Source organism: Annulohypoxylon truncatum (genome assembly GCF_022578515.1).
Source record: "Annulohypoxylon truncatum strain CBS 140777 unplaced genomic scaffold F4807scaffold_10, whole genome shotgun sequence".
Taxonomy (NCBI): Eukaryota; Fungi; Ascomycota; class Sordariomycetes; order Xylariales; family Hypoxylaceae; genus Annulohypoxylon; species Annulohypoxylon truncatum.
In genome coordinates, this window is record NW_025953796.1 from 132,316 (window position 1) to 150,602 (window position 18,287).

The 18,287-nt window shown below is 47.1% G+C and overlaps 8 protein-coding genes and 1 non-coding gene across 9 annotated transcripts; 4 read left to right on the plus strand and 5 right to left on the minus strand.

Annotated features, from left to right (window-relative positions):
- Nucleotides 1-401: 401 nt before the first annotated feature.
- Nucleotides 402-2,228, plus strand: F4807DRAFT_27188 (uncharacterized protein). Its single transcript, XM_047994581.1, has 2 exons — nucleotides 402-876; nucleotides 944-2,228. The coding sequence occupies exons 1-2, from the start codon at nucleotides 652-654 to the stop codon at nucleotides 1,649-1,651; spliced, it is 933 nt and encodes a 310-aa protein (XP_047855674.1). The 5' UTR covers nucleotides 402-651; the 3' UTR covers nucleotides 1,652-2,228.
- Nucleotides 1,994-5,621, minus strand: F4807DRAFT_419225 (DUF747-domain-containing protein). The gene is made up of 2 exons (XM_047997393.1): nucleotides 2,889-5,621; nucleotides 1,994-2,826 (listed from the first exon to the last, which is right to left on the minus strand). Exons 1-2 carry the CDS (start codon nucleotides 5,304-5,306, stop codon nucleotides 2,152-2,154), a joined length of 3,093 nt encoding a protein of 1,030 aa, XP_047855675.1. The 5' UTR covers nucleotides 5,307-5,621; the 3' UTR covers nucleotides 1,994-2,151.
- Nucleotides 5,622-6,389: 768 nt separating this feature from the next.
- F4807DRAFT_27255 (beta-lactamase/transpeptidase-like protein) lies at nucleotides 6,390-8,575 on the plus strand. The gene is made up of 3 exons (XM_047994589.1): nucleotides 6,390-7,090; nucleotides 7,144-7,525; nucleotides 7,573-8,575. Exons 1-3 carry the CDS (start codon nucleotides 6,559-6,561, stop codon nucleotides 8,396-8,398), a joined length of 1,740 nt encoding a protein of 579 aa, XP_047855676.1. The 5' UTR covers nucleotides 6,390-6,558; the 3' UTR covers nucleotides 8,399-8,575.
- On the minus strand, nucleotides 8,515-9,957 carry F4807DRAFT_27251 (uncharacterized protein). Its single transcript, XM_047994588.1, has one exon. The coding sequence runs from the start codon at nucleotides 9,421-9,423 to the stop codon at nucleotides 8,752-8,754; it is 672 nt and encodes a 223-aa protein (XP_047855677.1). The 5' UTR covers nucleotides 9,424-9,957; the 3' UTR covers nucleotides 8,515-8,751.
- Nucleotides 9,958-10,186: 229 nt separating this feature from the next.
- On the plus strand, nucleotides 10,187-10,258 carry F4807DRAFT_t56. Its single transcript has one exon. It is a non-coding gene; the product is annotated as a tRNA-Met (tRNA).
- A 407-nt stretch (nucleotides 10,259-10,665) lies between these two features.
- Nucleotides 10,666-11,661, plus strand: F4807DRAFT_419227 (carbonate dehydratase). Its single transcript, XM_047997394.1, has 2 exons — nucleotides 10,666-11,056; nucleotides 11,120-11,661. Exons 1-2 carry the CDS (start codon nucleotides 10,951-10,953, stop codon nucleotides 11,521-11,523), a joined length of 510 nt encoding a protein of 169 aa, XP_047855678.1. The 5' UTR covers nucleotides 10,666-10,950; the 3' UTR covers nucleotides 11,524-11,661.
- Nucleotides 11,662-11,904: 243 nt separating this feature from the next.
- On the minus strand, nucleotides 11,905-13,119 carry F4807DRAFT_466496 (RNA ligase-domain-containing protein; the record flags this gene model as incomplete). The annotated part of the gene is made up of 1 exon (XM_048002390.1): nucleotides 11,905-13,119. The coding sequence occupies one exon, from the start codon at nucleotides 13,117-13,119 to the stop codon at nucleotides 11,995-11,997; it is 1,125 nt and encodes a 374-aa protein (XP_047855679.1). The 3' UTR covers nucleotides 11,905-11,994.
- Nucleotides 13,120-13,434: 315 nt separating this feature from the next.
- On the minus strand, nucleotides 13,435-14,013 carry F4807DRAFT_458732 (uncharacterized protein; the record flags this gene model as incomplete). Its single annotated transcript, XM_048001257.1, has 1 exon — nucleotides 13,435-14,013. The coding sequence occupies one exon, from the start codon at nucleotides 14,011-14,013 to the stop codon at nucleotides 13,435-13,437; it is 579 nt and encodes a 192-aa protein (XP_047855680.1).
- A 2,712-nt stretch (nucleotides 14,014-16,725) lies between these two features.
- Nucleotides 16,726-17,821, minus strand: F4807DRAFT_419228 (uncharacterized protein). Its single transcript, XM_047997395.1, has 2 exons — nucleotides 17,738-17,821; nucleotides 16,726-17,669 (listed from the first exon to the last, which is right to left on the minus strand). Exons 1-2 carry the CDS (start codon nucleotides 17,789-17,791, stop codon nucleotides 16,827-16,829), a joined length of 897 nt encoding a protein of 298 aa, XP_047855681.1. The 5' UTR covers nucleotides 17,792-17,821; the 3' UTR covers nucleotides 16,726-16,826.
- Nucleotides 17,822-18,287: the final 466 nt, after the last annotated feature.

The following is an 18,287-nucleotide window of genomic DNA, read 5'->3' on the forward strand; positions in this document are numbered from 1 at the left end:
ATTCTCTTATATAACATCAGTAGGTAAATATCCATATTCTATCTTTTCGTTCTTTCGTCCTTTCATTCTTCTGTTTCATTCAAGTCCAAGAAATTCTCTAAATTCCCGGAGCAGGAAATGTGTAAGCCGGGCGAGACACGGAAGGTCTTAGCGTTTCGATATCACGATATTGGCTTCTCATAGGTTGGCCCGGCTTATTTGAAGGTTGTACAAGAAACGCCATATTCTATGTCTGCATATGTCAATGCCTCGATTGGTTCGCTTGCCCTTCTGCACACCATCTTCTTAGTTTCCGCATAACCGTTCATTCGTTAGGTGCATGCGTGTGGGATGTTCAAGGCCTATGTAGCATCGGACGGCTCGCCGAACTCCCGGAAACGTGAGAGAAATATCCATTATATCCGTAACATCACTCGCTCTTTGTTCTGATACAGAAACTTATCAACGAGGGATGGTTCGACGAAGGGGAATACCAACGCCACAGATCGCCTGCCTGCCACCAACGGCAAGGGAATCCCGTTCTAGCGGAAGGGGACATGAATGTCCCAAACACGTGGCGCCGACCTAGTATTTCCCAACAACCAAAGGAAGACAGACTGCGGAGTATTTCTAAAGATCTGCATTACCTATTTATCGCCCTATCTTTAGACTATGCAGAAGCTGCTCGTGCGTATCCGACGATACAGTCGTTGCAGCACACCAGCCGACGACAATAAAATGAATAGCAAACATCAACCAGATAGACCCCTGGACTTTATCCTGAAGGGCAAAGTCTACATCGAAGAACTCCCTCCAGATATCGAGCCGATTAAAAACTTTCTCGAAAAGTACAGCGGCATCCGCCCCAAGGATATCGACGAGCATGTTCACGAGATAGTACGTATAATCCCCCCTTTCTCTTCTATCCTAGCCTAATACGAATGTTACTAACTTGGCTTATTAGAGAGATCGGTTATGGGATATCTATCCTTACATCTGCATTGGCCACTTTCGCTTCCTCTCGCTCAAGTTCACCCAGGATCCTCGATACCAAATAGCGTTAAATCGACTACTCGCACCCAACTCCGAGGCTAACTTCCTAGATATAGGCTGCTGCGTAGGACAGGTGCTGCGACAGCTCGCCTTTGACGGTGTCGATTCTTCGAGGCTTTTCGGTACTGATTTGGACCCCCGATTCCTCGAAGCCGGGTACGACCTCTTCAAGGACCGTGACAAGCTGAAAGCCACCTTCGTAGCAGGCGATATGCTCAGTCAGAGTGACGAGGGCAATGATAGCGAGAGAAGCCTTGAAATATTTGATGGGAAGATGAGCATTATACATGCGATGAGTTTCTTCCACCTCTTCACACGGGAGGACCAGATACGGGCAGCTCAGCGGATGGTGCGGTTCCTTAACCCCAACGACCCAGATGTCATGATATTCGGACGTCAGGCCGGCACGACGACACCCGGCGACAGGGAAGGCGCTAAGAAGACCAAGAGGTTCCTACACAACGCTGCAAGCTGGCAGGAATTATGGGATGAAGTCGGCCAGCTAACGGGGACGGCGTGGCGAACCGAAGTGGATGAGATAGAGGAACCCGGCATGCACCCGGATGGCAATGCTGACGAGACGCTTCGGCGCATACGATTTGGTGTCTTCCGGGCTTGAATTGTTCACGTTTACTTAGCATGTTACGATGGATATCGGAGTTTGGAGCATAGCCTATGGGATACTGTATTAAAGATAAGCATGGATGAATATTGGACTTGGGTTTTCTTTGGCCTACTAAGTTGCATAGGTACCTACATACCAATCAAAAGGCTTGCCAGAGGAATGACTTGTTTTTGGTTCCAACCCTAATCTGACGAGAATATTAGAAAAGTTGACCTCTCCCTAAGATACGATGTAGGCTAGAAGGTGGTAAGCTGGTCAATGAGATACGGGTGCATAAACACCAGTGATGAGCTGATGATCCTAAGTGAGACGAGATAATCAATGATAGAGTAGCAGCTACGATACCAAGGACTCAATGATATTAAAATGCCCTCAAACGCTCAAGAACTATGCTAGACGCCACACGATGCGAAATATAATGCAATAGTTAGTCTAAAGACGTTAACGCCATATCTTGTAGGACGAGGCTGGATAGGCCGGATTACTATGGCTCTTTACCATATCCGCTTCGCCACCATTTCGTACCTCACCACTTTAGATAACCCGTCGTCGCCTTTCTCCTTAAACTTTTCTTCGGCCTTCCTCTCTCGATCTCGCATCTTCTTTAAGCCCTCCTTATCGTCCTCATAAATCCACTTCCTTCGATCATCTCCGATCTCGACCGTTCCCCAAGACCCAATGCGTTTACCAGGTTGTGAGAAATTCTCAGGTTCTGCTTTTCCAGCAGCGACCGCATGCTCCTTGAGCTTCATGGCTGCGTATCGTTCTCTAGAATAATGGAGTAGAGCCATGCCTAGAAGCAGCTTTACAATAAGCAGTACAACCCATGTGAGGAAGAAGAAGATTAGCATCGTCAGCAATGCAATCGCATCGTCGGAAGAGAAGGTCCAGAACGGCCGGACGTGAGGAGACTCATATGGGTAACCGTATACGGCTCGGCCAAGAGCGTTCCTAAGTAGCGTGTCGAGATGCTCTAATGCGGCAATCATGGCAGGAGAAGACGGAGTTGATGATTCAACTGAAAGCTCAGTGGTTGAGGTTGGGATTGGGGGGCTAAGGTGGGTGGCGAGGAACATGTGGTAGACCTGAACAGATGCCCGGATGAAAAGGCACGATAATGGCAAGACCGGCAAACCCAACCGTCGAGTCAACGAAGGTGCAGAAAATGCCTATATATAGATATATTGTGAGTAACAAGCCTGAAAGAGCTAACTTGACGAATTTGACTTACGTTCGTATAATAATCCTTACATAAGATGTCTAGCATCCTGTTGTAAAGTGTTGGTTTAACATTGTTGAACTTGTTGATGTATGCATGTTTAATCCAATCTACCATCATCTCGATGCCTATGACGACGAGGAAGGGAGAAAGCACTTCGCCAGAAAGAATCCATGACGGTAGGACAGTGAAGCTGTTGGGGATGCTTGAGCTGGTATGAACCGGGCCCGGTTTTACAGCGCCACCGTCTAGTTCGCTCCCGGCTCCCACTACGGAGAGCCCTCCTACTTCGACAACGTTCCTCATCCCGATGATTAGGAGAATAATCCATAGCTGGAATCGCTCAACGACGTCTGAGCAAGTCAGCTGGAATAAGTTCTCCTTTTCGATCCTCTTGAACACGCTTCCCTTAATCTCAACGAATTGGTTGGATATCAAGAGAGTGAGTAGAGAGTTCGAGTATGAGTTTACGGCAACATTCAGGGTGATAACCTGATAGAATAGACACATTGTGTGGATAACGTTGTAGATCAGTGAGAGGATGAACATTCCAAAGGGCAAAAGGACCTTAGATCGCCCAGAGCTGTTCCTAGAAAGGGTCTCGGAGCTGAAGAGACACTCCAGGATGTCTTGACCGACGGCCGAGAGGAGCCGATCCGCAACCTCGAGAATGTTATAGATGACGTACAGTTTCATTGAAGACTGAGCGCGAATAACATGATACATTCGACTGGCGTCTAGGTTCATGAGTGCCATGGCGCTACAGATGAGGACGAAACCTTGGAGGAGGTCGGCTTTGTGGTATGATGTTAGATTAGACGGCATCGACTTTGTTCGACGGTGACGATATCCTCCAGGCCGAGATATGGGGTGTTTTGGAGGGTGGAAAACACCATTTCCATTCAACCGGGATGTCTCTTGGACCGATATGCTTGAGGCGTCAGACGAGGTACGATGTCGCATAGTCCCGTTCTGGTGAGGAGTAGTGTGATTCTCGCTCGCCCGGCTCTGGCTTCTCTCAGATTCGCTGACAGCATGACTGCTCTCTGATCGTTGCCGCAACATGGCCCGCCCTCTCTTTCCCCTTTGCCACAGACGCCAAGTGCCTTGCCAGACATAACCGACAACCCATTTGGCTTCCTTCCATATCACGTACGCCCACCACTTTAAGAGTACACCAAGAGCAATGAGAAATCTCATAGGCAAAATGGTGAAGGTATACAACCAGGCATCAAGACAAGCTAGGGTGCCAAAGGTCAAGATATGCTCGAGGTATGGTGGTAAGAGCAGAGCATTAAGCAGCCTCTCGAACTTGACCGCACTAGATTCGTACGGCGTATCAGCGGACTGTGAATGGTGAATGTAGAGAGGACTGGGTCGCTGGCCGGCAAGTTCGAGCTGAAGATGCGTAGGGAGCGACATAGGCGGGAGGGGCACGGCAGGAAGTATAGGGGATGGCGGCGATGGATCGGCTCGGTCTGTTTTGGGAGGGGGCACGGGAGGGTTCGGCGCAACGAAGGAGAGATTCAGAGGAGGCGGTCGAGGAAGAGGGTTGAAGGAATTTCGTCTTGTAGCATTCGGCTCGCCTCTAAAGGGGCCAGTGGAAGATCTCCTGTTGATAGGAGGAGTGGAAAGTGTCCGTTGCGATGCAGGAGGTCGTCTAAAGTCGGCCGCCGTTTTGGGAGCATCGTTATAAGCTGGCACGGGCGTATCCTTTTCTGCGACTGGCACGTGGACACTATTTCGAAGCTGCTCAGCCATCGATGGACGAGACCCCAGCTCGGCAGCGCCAGCAGACATGGGATACTCGGTGCCGTTGGGCTTGCGTTGAGGAACTACGGCAATAGGCAGTGAGTCGGGCGACGAGGTTAACGCTTGCATTTGAGAGGCGGAGAGCTTCCTAACACTCTCATGGCTCGCCTTCTTCGTAGCAGATTTTGAAGTCGACTGTGTACGAGGCTTGGTAACGGAATCGGCAGTTCGGCTAGAGACAGCCTTGTCTGCAATATTGGGTGTGGTGATGGACGAGTAAGAGTGTCCCTTGACATGTTTGTTGCCATAGCCGTTGGCATTATGGTTCTGGTTGCTGTTGGGTGCCGAGTGCTCGTCTAATGAATGTATTTGTCTACTTCCGTTACTCACAGCCTTCTCGTCTGTGCTACTTGATTCGAAGTCTGATTCGCGTCCCTCGAGTTTTGGCGTGACAGGCGTCGAGGAAATGACTTCGAGGGTAGGAAAAGGATCGGCTGGCGGTGTGGGATATTTTTCAGTCTTGACTACAGAAGTATCTCGATCCTGCTTCTCTCTCTCTAAGCTTCTCCCACACCGATCATCTACCACCTCCTTCTGCGAATTCGTGGGGTCTTCATTATTGCGGTTGTCGTTGACAAACCCGCCTTCACTTTGGTCTCGTGTGATAAATTCCGGCATTAGGGAGACGACGTCGTTTTCGTTCGGCCCATCCTCTCTACGACCATAGCTTGTTCCGCTACTCTTCAAAGGAATGGTATTCACTAGCCTGTAGGATATAAGGTCATCGAAAACTAAAGACCACTGAGCTTATTGAACGGACGGGCAAGTTAGCGATCGTAAATTTATTCGTCGGTGTAGGTGGGAGTTATGGAGACGACAGATAGTAAATAGGTACGATAAAAGATAGAGATAAAAGAGGCCAAGTTGAACAAATTCCACCTTTTCCCCAGGGTCCAGAACCTTATCGATCAACTATCGTTAGCGTTGCAGAATACAGTGCGGGAAGCTGCAAGCTACTACTCCAAAAATAGCTGGGTTGTCCCTGGTCATGAGATGCCACTGCAACTTCAGCAAGTACGAGGTACGTCATTTTGTTGTCAGCTCGTACAATCCATTGTAACCTTGGGAAATCGTAGATCCGACGTCGCACTGTATTTTACCCCTGAGCCAATTATCCACCGGTAATATTCACATCAATGTCTTTTAATGTCCTTTATTAAGACATCCGATTTCGAAAAAGATATCTAAGTGTATTCATAACTCTACGAGATGACGTCTAATTCAATTAAATTCGACAGAAAAATAAGGCTATGCACTCGCCGATAGCTTTTAGATTCGTTCTATGTTCTATTGGATGTTCTAAACTACGGGCTGCGCAAGAACCGAGAGCTATGGTGCTATGTATATCAAGCCCTACCTACCGCTGCGGCTGATAACCCCTCATCATCTAGGTACTATCACGGCAGAATCGGAATGGTGGTCGACGGGCCAAGTCCGGGTTTCTATTCCGGTAGAGCTGATCACCCCGTGGGGCCAAAGACCGATCCAACCAATCAAAATACCGAATGAGCCATCAAGTTGGACTCTCTAGTCTGTTAAGCAACGGCGACTATTTGAGCGGTGCGAATTACATTCTAGGATTTTCAGCTTCTTCCTTCGTCCCTTCATTCTCTACTTCAATTTACTCATATCTATAGGATAGTATCATAATCTCTTACTACCAGTGGCTGAGTTGTGATGAGGGTAACTCGCACTTGGCTCCATACCGGAGTCAAATTAGCTCCATGCTACGGCCTGGCGTTGTCTTCTCATAATGGGTTCTGATGGAAGAAATGAGTGAATCAACATATATATAGCGGCGATTAGGCCCTACTTAGATCGACTAAATGGTAACTCGACAAGATTCTTGATCCAGCTACTCAGACGCAACATGTTATCTCGACACAGCCCCTTAACGAACGTTTTCGTTGCGTTGGCATCCAGCAACATTGCCCTCGCTGCTCTCAATGGACATTGTCCCCCTTTAGGGCCAGTCCTACCTGCTCCGACGAATCCCGCAGCACACGAGTCGGTCCAGTTAGCTGTACATAATGTTGTAGATACCCTTCAGAACCTTACTGCTGATTTTGATTCTACCGGTATATCGATCGCAGTCAAGTCCATACATGAAGCCTCTCCGCTACTGGAGTTCCATCACACACCTGCGGTTCTTAACTCTAATGGAACCTCCGTTATCGACTCCCAAACGGTCTACCGACTTGGAAGCATTTCCAAGATATTCGCGGTTCTCTCACTTCTACAGCAGAGCCAAGTAAAGATGGATGACCTCATCACGCAATATGTTCCCGAGTTGCTTGACTTGAAGGGAGAGACGGACGAAGTCACTGATATTACGACCGTCAGGTGGAACGAGGTAACGCTGGGTGCACTTGCTTCACACATGAGCGGTATCGGCACGGATCGTAAGTGAACATGATAGCATATGTTTATCTATATTCTTGCTAACCATATGTAGTGGTCAATGATCTAGCTAGTTTTCCGACAGACTGGACCCAAGTTGGTTTGCCTAAGTTGAACGCGACGTCTAAAACCGGGTGTGCGGGAGTCCTTGGCCTTCCACCGTGCAACCGAACGGAATTCTTCCGAGATTTCGGGAAACGCCATCCAGTGTACGCGCCGTTCACGAACCCTGTCTACTCGAATGTCGCCAGCGTCATTCTTAGCTTTGCTCTCGAAGCCATCACTGACACAACCTATGAAAACTATGTGAGGCAATCAATCTTCGATCCTCTCTCCATGACGAATACTACGATATTCACTGGGCCGAAGAAGAATTCATGGGGTTTTATTCCGGTGAATGAGACTTGGTGGGGGAGTAGCTTAGGATACGAGGACGTGTAAGTCACGATACCAACTAAGTATAACTAAGACTGACAGTAGATAGAGCTGGTGGTTTCTATTCGAACACACTTGACTTGCTCTCTTTCGGCACTGGTATTCTTAAGCACACCGTACTAGAATCGGCCAAGACAAGGAAGTGGATGAAGCCGTTGACGTCGACTTCCTCGTCTGGCCTCCTTCTGGGAGGACCCTGGGAAATTATCCGGTCCAACACTGTGACAAAGGACAAGCGCCTCATTGAATTTTATTGCAAATCTGGAAACCTGGCTTCCTATAACAATCAGCTGTGCCTCGTACCAGATTACGACCTTGTCATTACCATTCTCTCGGGCGGTCCACAATCCAATGCTGACCTAGTCGATTTGGCTCTTTCGAAGGTTGTCCAAGGCCTGCTTCCTGCCATTGAGGATGCTAGTAAGGCAGAGGCTATGCCAAAATTCGGGGGTACCTACACAGATGCTACTACGAACTCGACTATCACCCTTTCTCTCGACGACGCGCCTGGCTTCGCCGTATCTGATTGGGTTGTACGCGACGTCGATATCATCAATAACTACGCCTCGTTCACGGCATTGTCGAGTAGTCCGACGGATCAAACGGTCTCTGTCCGACTGTATCCTACGAACTTGGATTCAGAATGCCACACTGCGTGGCGGGCTGTTTTCGATATCGGCACCCCTGAGCAACTCGCCGCAAAGGAGGCAACCTTATTCTGGCCCGATGCAAGTTGCCATACATGGGGGACCATGGATAGGCTCACCTATGGATTTCGCTCGATAGACGAGTTTGTCTTTGATCTCGAAGGCGACGGATCAGCGCAGAGTTTGAATCTTAGGGCGTTTCAAGTTGAGCTGAGGAGGGAATCTTGAAAGGCTGGATCGCTTTGACTTAGGGGTCTAAAAGGCATGGCTCTACTGGGGCTAAAGAGATATACAAAGGGTTGTAGTAATGTCTAACCTAATTTACTTCACATATATTTTACTCACTATTCCTCTAGTATTAGATCATTTTTTACATCACGTATTAGCTATATGGATAGAGATATTGTAAACAGCAAACTTTCTTATTAACCAGGAAACAGAGGGTAAACTAACTCCAACTAATGCAAGTATAAGCTAAAATGCGCCCCCTAACTTACGGAGTAGATGAAGCTCAGGTCATCCAATCCGTCAGCTAGCAAGAGCCTGAAGTACTCGCCCCGGTAGATGGGATCACTGGAGATTTACTTCGCCTTTGCTGCATTCACTGCCTTCACCTCGATAGGACGCTGCTCCTTGAACCCTTCCTCCAAGGTCTTGCTCAAGCCCGCGCGTCGAGCAATGGACATAAGCGCGGCTCTGTCGCCGGAAGGCAAGCCCTTCCAGACCGCATTCTCGCGATCGCGCCAGTCCCAGACGACGTGCGAGCCGAAGAGCTTGACGAGGCCCTTGCGGTCGATCACATCCGGCATCTGGATTATCGTCTTGAGCAGGATGGTGCGCTCGACCTTGCCCTGCGCGCGCTTGCCGTGCAGGTAGTACTTGACCTGCTCGCGCGCGTTCTCGTTCAGCTGGGCGATCTTCTCGGGCGTGAGGAGCTCGCTGTTCTTCTGGCTCTTGTTCGCGGCGGCGATGTGCTCTTTCGCGAGCTTCTTCGAGCTCGCCTCGCGGGACTCGGCGTACCGCTTCGTCACGTACTGGTGCTTGTCGGCGCCCTTGAGGCCGTTGGCGAACGCGTCCATCTTCACCTTGCACTCGTAGCAGGGGTGGTTGTTCGTAGCTGAGGCGTAGACGGTCGTCACGGCGTGGAAGTCCTCGGCCTTGTGCGGGTAGAATAGGCAGAACTTGGCTTTGCCCATGCTGGTGGTGACTTGGTGACCACAGCTGTGGTTGGTCTGGCGGACGGTTCGACACATGGTGGAAGATTGGAGTTTGGATTTGCTTTTCTTGAAGAGAAGTTTGAAGTGCGAGAGACAAGAGTATTTGCGAGATTAGTAGACTTGAGCTTTGAGTACGCTGTCCACGTTGGCTTGGAGTTGCTGTTGTTTCTGGTTCTGATTTGAAGAGGTGAATTAGACTGATATATATAGAAATATCTTTGGTGAGGGTCCTGTCGATGCTGTTCTATTCTTTGTTGAACAATAACATTGTTCCTTGACTATCTCATTACAACATCGTCAGAGTCAAAGCAATTGTCTGCGTTAACAATGCTAGTTCATATACGAATCACAGAATTAACACTCAACCTTATGAGCCGTCGGAAGATGCATTACTTAGTCACAGACATTGTCGTCTTATAATTGTCTTGATGCTAAAGCATACAAAATCTTCCCTCCACCACCGTGTTAGAAGAGCTCTAGAGTATATCCTTTCCCCATTGACTCATCCAGAGGTGAAAAGAGATGAAGTTAAACTTTGATGATGTGTTGCTATTTCAAATCCAGCATATTAGGTACCTATATACCTCTTATATATCTGGAGCTCTTTAGGTATTTTCCTCTAGCATTTTGTTTATCATGAAGGTTTTCTTAACTACGAATTTCTCAAGTGTTTGTACTTTGTTGAGAAAGCATTGACAAAGGTTAGGTAACACATCTGATCCACATCCACCTATTTATAGGATACGATTACGTTATACTTCCCATCACAATGTGCCAAATTCTGCCTCTTCTACAGCAAAGCTCTGTGGCGCAGCGGAAGCGCGCCGGGCTCATAACCCGGAGGTCCTCCGATCGAAACGGAGCAGAGCTAATTTTTATCGAATTCTTTTTTCTTTCGGCCATACCATTAGGGCATGCCCCTATTGTATCCACATTGTGGGGACTTTGAGTCGACGAATTTTCCTGCTTAGATTATATTTTTCAAACATTCTGTTATAGATTGTGCCTGATTAACTTTTCGAGCGTTGATTTACATATGACGATGCATGGTAGAGACAATTGCACGTGAATCACCAGAAGTCTGGAGCGACAATTGCTAAGATGACCACATAACCTCCTGTCAGTGATGCGATGCGAACTAAGTCGAACTAGAACTAGGATTGGTCCTTGTGAGTGAGGACGGTATTAACCGGGGTTATGGACGCGTTAGTTGCCGTTTGAAGTCGGCCTTTGTTCCGGCCTATTGTCTCCGATTATCTCTGCCACATCGGCGACCATTCCCCGCAGAGGTGAATACCAAGGTGATGACGTGATCACTATTGATATGGCGATATATTGGCGGAATCAGTAATTCGATTGCATATTCTAGCAAGCATGCAGACTATCTGGATACCGAGGTTGCCTGCATTAGCCATTGCGTCACTGTCTGTTGACCTGTAAGGGATGTATAAGACTCCCGTCACCAGTCTCAAGATACGGTGACAAACATGAGGTCCTAACTCGTATGCCAATCAATACCAATCATCACTTAAACAATTATTTCTTCCAATCACTATCACAAACATGACTTCGCCTATCCAGAAAAATCTCGTGGAGAAGAATGCTGGGTATGCCAGCCATTTTACAAAGGGCGACCTTGCTCTCCCGCCAGCCAAACACTACCTAATTCGTATGTACCTAGTATTATTGACACCATAGGAAGTACGAAGTTCAGAAGCTAACAATAACTAAGTGACTTGTATGGATGCTCGTATCGACCCGGCTGCTGCATTCGGCATTGACCTTGGCGATGCCCATGTTATCCGGAATGCTGGCGCCAGTGCGAGAGACGGCCAGCGTTCCATAATCATATCGGAGCAACTTCTCGGCACAAAGGAGATCATCCTCATCAAGCATACCGGGTGCGGCATGTTGACCTTTTCTAACGAGGACGCCCACGGTCTCGTCAAGAAGAACCTGGGTCCTAGTGCCGCTGTAGAGATCGCTACGCTCGACTTCCTCCCCTTTAGCAACTTGGAAGATGCCGTTAGAGAGGATATTGCCTATCTGAGGAAAAGCGCTACTGTGCCGGAAGATGTTGTTATCAGCGGTTGGATTTATGAGGTTGAGACGGGCAAGGTTAGACAGGTTGTGTAAGGAAAATGTGGACCGGGAATAGTGAATAGGGTTAATGAGAATGGAAAAGGGGTTGGAAGGTTGGCGTGTTGATATCAAGCTTCTCCTGATGCTCATTTCCATTATCCAGAAAATACATACCTAATGATTGAAACCAAACCTGGTCCCCTGTGTCAGTTCATGCCGTTCGTGTCTCTCTGGAGAAGCAACATGTGAAACTAATACTTACGATAGAAAGGGGTTGAGAAGTAAACTCGACTGGGAGAGCTGGTATTTAGGCAAGCGATCAGCTGCGATTATTAGCATATTCAATTGGAAAAAAATAAGAGAGTGGGCAATGTTTTTTATTTTATCGTTTCCGAATCCATCGCGAACTAAAATCATTGCAACTTATGAGATTCATAATTCCCACTATCTTCGGGAACTTCTCATGACCATGTTTGTCCCTGCAATTGGTAGCAAAGCCGAATGAAAATTGCATATTCCCCTCCATCACCTTTTCCCCGTCTCGAGAAGCCATGAGTTTGAAATAGCCTTAAAAGAAAAGCAAGCATCATGTGTTTTAAAAACCAGACCCTCCCTCGTCCGACCTTTCATCCCTACTCCTTCTGCTTTCAATAGAAGGTCGTGAATATTGTCGGCAAATGTGGACAGCATCGTACTGCTGCAAATTATGGGCACGTGATCCCATCCAAGCTTGTCACAGATGTCCTTTACTTCTTCCGGTCGTAGGTATTCTTGGTCATCAATACTGAAAATGCCGAAAACGAAGAAGACGTGTTGGTCTGGTTCGAAACCGATGCTATTGTCCATAATGTCGAAACCGCAAAGCTCTCCTTGTACTACGATGTTTTCCCGAATCTGACGAATTCTCTCAATAATGCATTGTTGTTTGGCGACTTTCCAGTATAAGGATGTTGAGGATTCGACCAGATCCTGTGTTCGATTGCATATGCCAATACGAGTTGTTTCGATCTGCTGTGAACCATCGGGGAGAGGCGGCAGGAGTGAATGCCATTTCGAGTTTTTCTCAATAGCATAGACACTCATCGGGATACCGTCTAGCTTCTCTGTAATTTGCCACGTTTTCTCTCCGTGGTCTTTGAAAAGATCCGGCAAGTTCTGTACTCTTTCGCAACCAGGTTGGGGGAAGAATATCGGTGGGCAATGGAATTTAGGGGTAGGATCTCCATAACCGATATTCTCCCATTTCTTGACTCCCAGGATTCCTTCGAAAGACATTTTTGTTATTATCATTTCGGTGAGTTCTTTGCCATAAAACGTCTTCATTCGGGAGTAGAGATCGTAAAACTCAGCGAATTTGTCCAGATGGAATATGAGACCCTGGGAAAGATGTTTGCATATGATCATAGTCGTGACCACATAACCAGATTCTTTGTTCGAGAAAGCACCAAACTCCCAGAAATTGTGGTTGGGCGGAAGTAGGCTATCAACCTCGAAGTATAGGACCAGCTGACCTTCGATGAAACTCTCTTTTTTTCCTACTACCACCTCCCATCCATCCACTGAAACGACCTTGTACGGCGATCCAGTAATAGGCTTGATATTGGCTATTCGTCTTACAGTGACGAGCCTTCGGTGGATTTGTTGCGGCATGATGAGAATTCGTGGTTGGATAAAACGAGATTGTTTGGAAAAGAAAAGGAAAATCTATCAAGATTTTGAGGTTAGTATAAGAGATTTAGAATTGGATAGTTGAATAGTTGTCCAGTTAAAAATAAAGAAAGAAAGGCGATTGACAGTGCAAAGATGACGAAAACGCGAGAAAACTTACTTCGAGTTTGTGACTAGTTGAGCAAATTCCACCTCGAGAAAGAAAGAAACGCGCAGATAAAAGCAGATAAAAGCGGAAAAAGAAGCTTAATCGAAGCCAGCAAAGTTTTCTCGCGTATCATGGAGGGTTGTTATTGCCTACGCAACGGGAATTGGCTGACTGCCACCCGTGCCAGGAGGATCACGATCAAAATTGCCGCCAGAAGGACCATCAGGCTCGTCGGGCTGCTCCACGAAGAGGGATTCTTCCTCGTATTCGGCGTCATCTGAGGCGTTTTCTTGCGCCTCTCTTTCCGCATCCCGCATCTCCCGACGCTCTTTCTCGGCCATTTTTCGACGAAGGTTGGTCGCTCTCTGCTTGAGCGGCTTGGAATCTCCCTTCATTCCATGTACGGAACGAGCGTGTCCCACCAACGAGTGGAAGTTGGGGTAAATTCGGCCCTCGTTGACACAATCCTCGTTCACGCAAGGCCAAATCCCTGCTCTCTGATTCTTCTTATAAGCAGAATCATCGCGGTGCTTCTTGGAGATGTGAGATCGAATATTGTGTTTCGCGTTTAACATCTGCGCTCCGCATCGTCGTCCTCCAACTGGCACACGACACTCGTAGAGGCCGTTCTGGAGGATACGGCCAAAGGCATTCGGCACAGCCGGATCTGCAAGTCGGTTGTGCGTCAGCTTCTTACCAGCCACCTTGGTCTTCTTGTTAATCGCCATTTCCTAGTAGAATGATTAGTTAGCAGACGAATCACACTGAAAAAATTGTAGGGAATCAATCGTAATATGAATGTAGTGATAGTAAATAGCAATGGGTGTGTATACGCAACGTGTTGATGATGAATATACGCATATTACTTACTGCTCAGAAACCACACGAGCGTAGATGGTTAATCAAATTAGGATGATGAGTGAGCGACTCAGTCAGAGTCTATTGAACGTTGACTGAATTACCTGGATAGTATCGTGAAGGATAGGATAGGTGTCGATGTGGAAGATTGGAAGAGAGAAGTTGTGTTGAGGTAGAGATGGATGAGTTGTGGGATGATGAGTGGGATGTAGGTGTGTAGGTAGGTGGTTTTAAATACTTACTGTCACACTGTTTAGAATCAGTAATTTGGAAGGGAATATGGAAGGAGTATACTACATTACTCACCAAACTATCCCCAAATCAGGTTGATTTGGCCGATTTCGCCCAATTTTGCCCGATTTCGAAGAGTCTAAAGGAAGGTACATGACCTAGCCAGCTGCAAATAAGTGTAAACACCTTTCCGAGCAACTGATAACAAGGGATGGTAACTGCTTTGAGAAGGGAAGAGGACGACGAGGACGGCGAGGTCATAAAGGATGGCAAGTACGCGGCTAGGACGGTAAGCATAGTAAGGGTAAGAACAAGGGAAACCATAATAACGGCGAGAATGATGAGACGACGAGGGCGACGAGAATGGTGTTATAACAGCGAAATCACCGCTTAAGGAAAAGACGGCGGATATCCTGATGGAAATATTAAAACGCCGAATTCGACAGTTAAAAAGAAAATGGCGAGTTTGTCAAGGTAAGGAGAGCTTACCGTTAAGCTCCTGTCTTACGTCCTATCATCGCCGCCTTCGTCGTTTTCGCCTCTTTCTTCACCTCGTTTAAAGTCACTTTTAAAAGGTTACCGTTAACGCCGTTTCCCCTTATCTTACGTCGTTTTCATATTCTATATCGCCGTTTTATTCCTTTTGCTACATATTTCTCGCTTCACAACACCAAGATTCATTCAAGACGTCTTATCCTTAACGCCGTTCTTTGAGTTATCATATTTCTGTTCATTGAGTATCAGCATATATAGTACTAAGTAGATTCAATAACAGGTAGGTGCCTACTTTAGCTACATGAAGAATGCTTATAATATGGTGATTGCAGAGACAAAAGGGGGAAACTAGACGTAGAACTTCAGGCAGTATGCTCCGCAGCACAAACAATCACGGAACAACTGGATTGTCTACGCAAATAAAACTCACAGCCTCCTTGTTTTATATAGCTATCTAGAATGTTCATTAAGAACTACCCAGGTACTTGTCTTGAGTAGATTCTCCCAGGGAGGACCCCTACGAGGAAACTATCATTCTGGTCAATACTTACATGTTTCCTCACGGCACCGAGAATAATAACCATATAATTATGGGGTACCTAGATATGGGAGAAGAAGGGAAGAAAATCACGTACTTGTATCAGCTCAGGATGGCTCAATCAAAATTGACATTGGTATTATCTATTCATGTAGTGATTTAATGGACCTAGACACAGGCAGGTGTCAAACCTCATGGCACTAGGCCTCATTACGATAGCCTCCCGTCCTAAGATATTATATAACCGTTGCGGGTTACTTGTCACTGGATTTGCCTCAATTCGGATTCTCCATTTCATCCCACGTAACCGACGATTCTGAGATCCTTCTCTGGATGGAGGTTTGGGACTGTGCTAAAAGGGAGGAATATTCTTGTATCTGGCCCAATACTTCGGTGCTTCGGGATAGCAAGCCTTCAATATCTCGAGCGAAGAGCCGTAGGTCCCGTTCACGATCCGTCTGGTTTTCGAACTTATCAAGAAATGCCGGGTCAATGCTAGAGAGGATAGTAGACGGAACCTCAGATTCGTAGACTCGTAAAACTTTGTAAGCGAGAGAGGCCAGTTCCTTGTGGAACTCTCGGAGCACCTGCGCGACCCTGATTATCTTCATGACGTCTGAACTAGAAGCGAGCTTGGCGGTATCTTTGGTGTCTTTAATAGGTTCCGACTGGTCTCGCACCTGGCTCAAGCATGCAGCCCAGATGGAATTTGAGGTCGTTTCAGTCTTGTCGGACGTGCATGCGGACAGGATCAACTCTCGCAACTTGTCGGCACTTTTGCCATCGATATGGTTGGTGATGGGCTCAATAAATGCCATGGTTTATTGCTATATCCTTATATATTGTCAATCATGAATCTTGTTGTAGGTGATATCATCTTACAAGTCTGGACGTACCTGAGTAGAAAGGTGCTCGGTATTCATACGCAAAGATGTCGGTACGCCGTAATTCAATCTCCACGGAAAATGATGCAGCTTCTATGAAAAGGAAGAATTATTCTGTTTGAGATGTTTTCCAAAGTTGTTGACTAGGTAAGGAAAAGTGCAACATGTACCTACCCTCTTATGTACTTGGTAAGGTATCATTTTAGGAAGGATTCGTAGAGGGCATTTCAAATGGAAGTTACTAATACTAAAAACATATGGGGAGAACACATGGATGTGTTCTAATCCAGGTAGCTACTGCCTGGTAAATACATAGATATCCATGCAAAGAAAGAGTAATGCCGAAACCAAAGCAAGGACGAGATCAATAATGAATGAGATCAGCGACGACTTGGCCGGGTTGAGTTGGCACATGCATCAATCCATGATTGATCTTTGACAGACTTGTCGGTTCATATGTACCTAAGTAATCTTATCCGACGAACAGAATACATTCTCTCTGAGACGTAACTACCAGCTAGCTATATAGGAAATATCAACCTGGAACAAAATGGATGCGCCCATATTTGTCGTGAACGGGACGTTCGTTGTCTTTACATATCCATCTCGTCTCGGGTTCCGAAGTGTTCACTCCGTTGGGGTGGATATTTTCCATCTCAAGTCTCATCTCAGACTTCGGCTTACCGTCTTTGATCCGTTGTTTCTCAAAAAACACATACGCGCCGTAGAACACTGGGCTGGTGTTTCCTGCCATGGACCCCTTCTTGTCCAGGAATGCTTTTAGCTGCCTGGACTGTACCTTACGTTCCTCTTGGGGGAAGCTCGTAGAGATCATCCTGCAGAAGGCGGCTTGGCTGACGTCGGGCTTCCGCAGAAAAGCCCGGATCTTCTTGCGGATTTCGTCGCAAGTATCGTGCACCGGCACTTCTTGCGTATCCTCGCCCGCCAATTCTATGTCCCCAACGTCTGGTCCTTTCGTTACTTCGCTCTTCTTAGGCTTCTTGGGCGGTGAGGTTCTTAATCCCTGCAGCTCGCGCTTCTTGAAGAAGGCAAAGGCTCTGCCGTGCACCACTGATTCGCTGCCCTCGTATGTACCGTTCTGTCTCATGAACCGCTGATATGTGCTCGGGGTCACCTTGATGGCTCTTTGAAACTCGCTTACTTTCATATTTCCGCCCTCGATGAAATTCTTGATCTTGCTGCGGATCTGGTTGCATGTTTCGTCGACGCAGTGAAGGCGGGGATCACTGTCGTCTATTTCAGGTACGCTCTCGTGGTCCTCCACTGCATCCGACTTACGCTTCCGGGACGCAGCGGCGGGCTTGGTTGTGTCGGTAACTTTGTCGCAACCATTCTCTTTGCCTTGCCCAGGTAGAGGCTACAATTGCGCGACCTATTAGCAAATATTCATAATGTCTGGTGCATCAAAAGAGCTTTAATGCTTACCGCTGCCGTAGAAGGAATATTGGTCTTCCCTCCGTTCTCTCCTAAAGGATTCATGTTACTGCGCTGATAGGAATTTTGTATGAGTAATTGGGGTCAAGAAAGCTGTCTCTGTGGTGCTATGTAACAATTCGGAGTAGAATTACTTTGCTCGATTCATAAGACTTCTATTCTTTTAGATGCTTAAGTAGAATGTTGTCTTCTAGATGTATAGATTAATGGTCATTTGAACATGCCGTATGGAATCTGACGTCAATGACGCGGGTACCTGAATAGATCAACAAATTGACGTAGGTGGTCCAGGGGAGTGAGAGCGACGAGCAAACAGTTCTAGCATTAGGGCGTTCGGGACGGGGTCCCAAGTCCCTGGATGATCGCCAAACAGTGCAGCCGAGCGCAGATCATGACTTCAAAGTCGTTTCGTCCCGTAGGTATTCTTAAGAATTACCAACTTCTGATCTCGATGACAAGAGCTTTCAATCGAAGTTACGTTAACTGTAGGTTATCCAAATGCTAGATCTGACAGCGCTCAGACCTTGCCCCCGTTTCTACT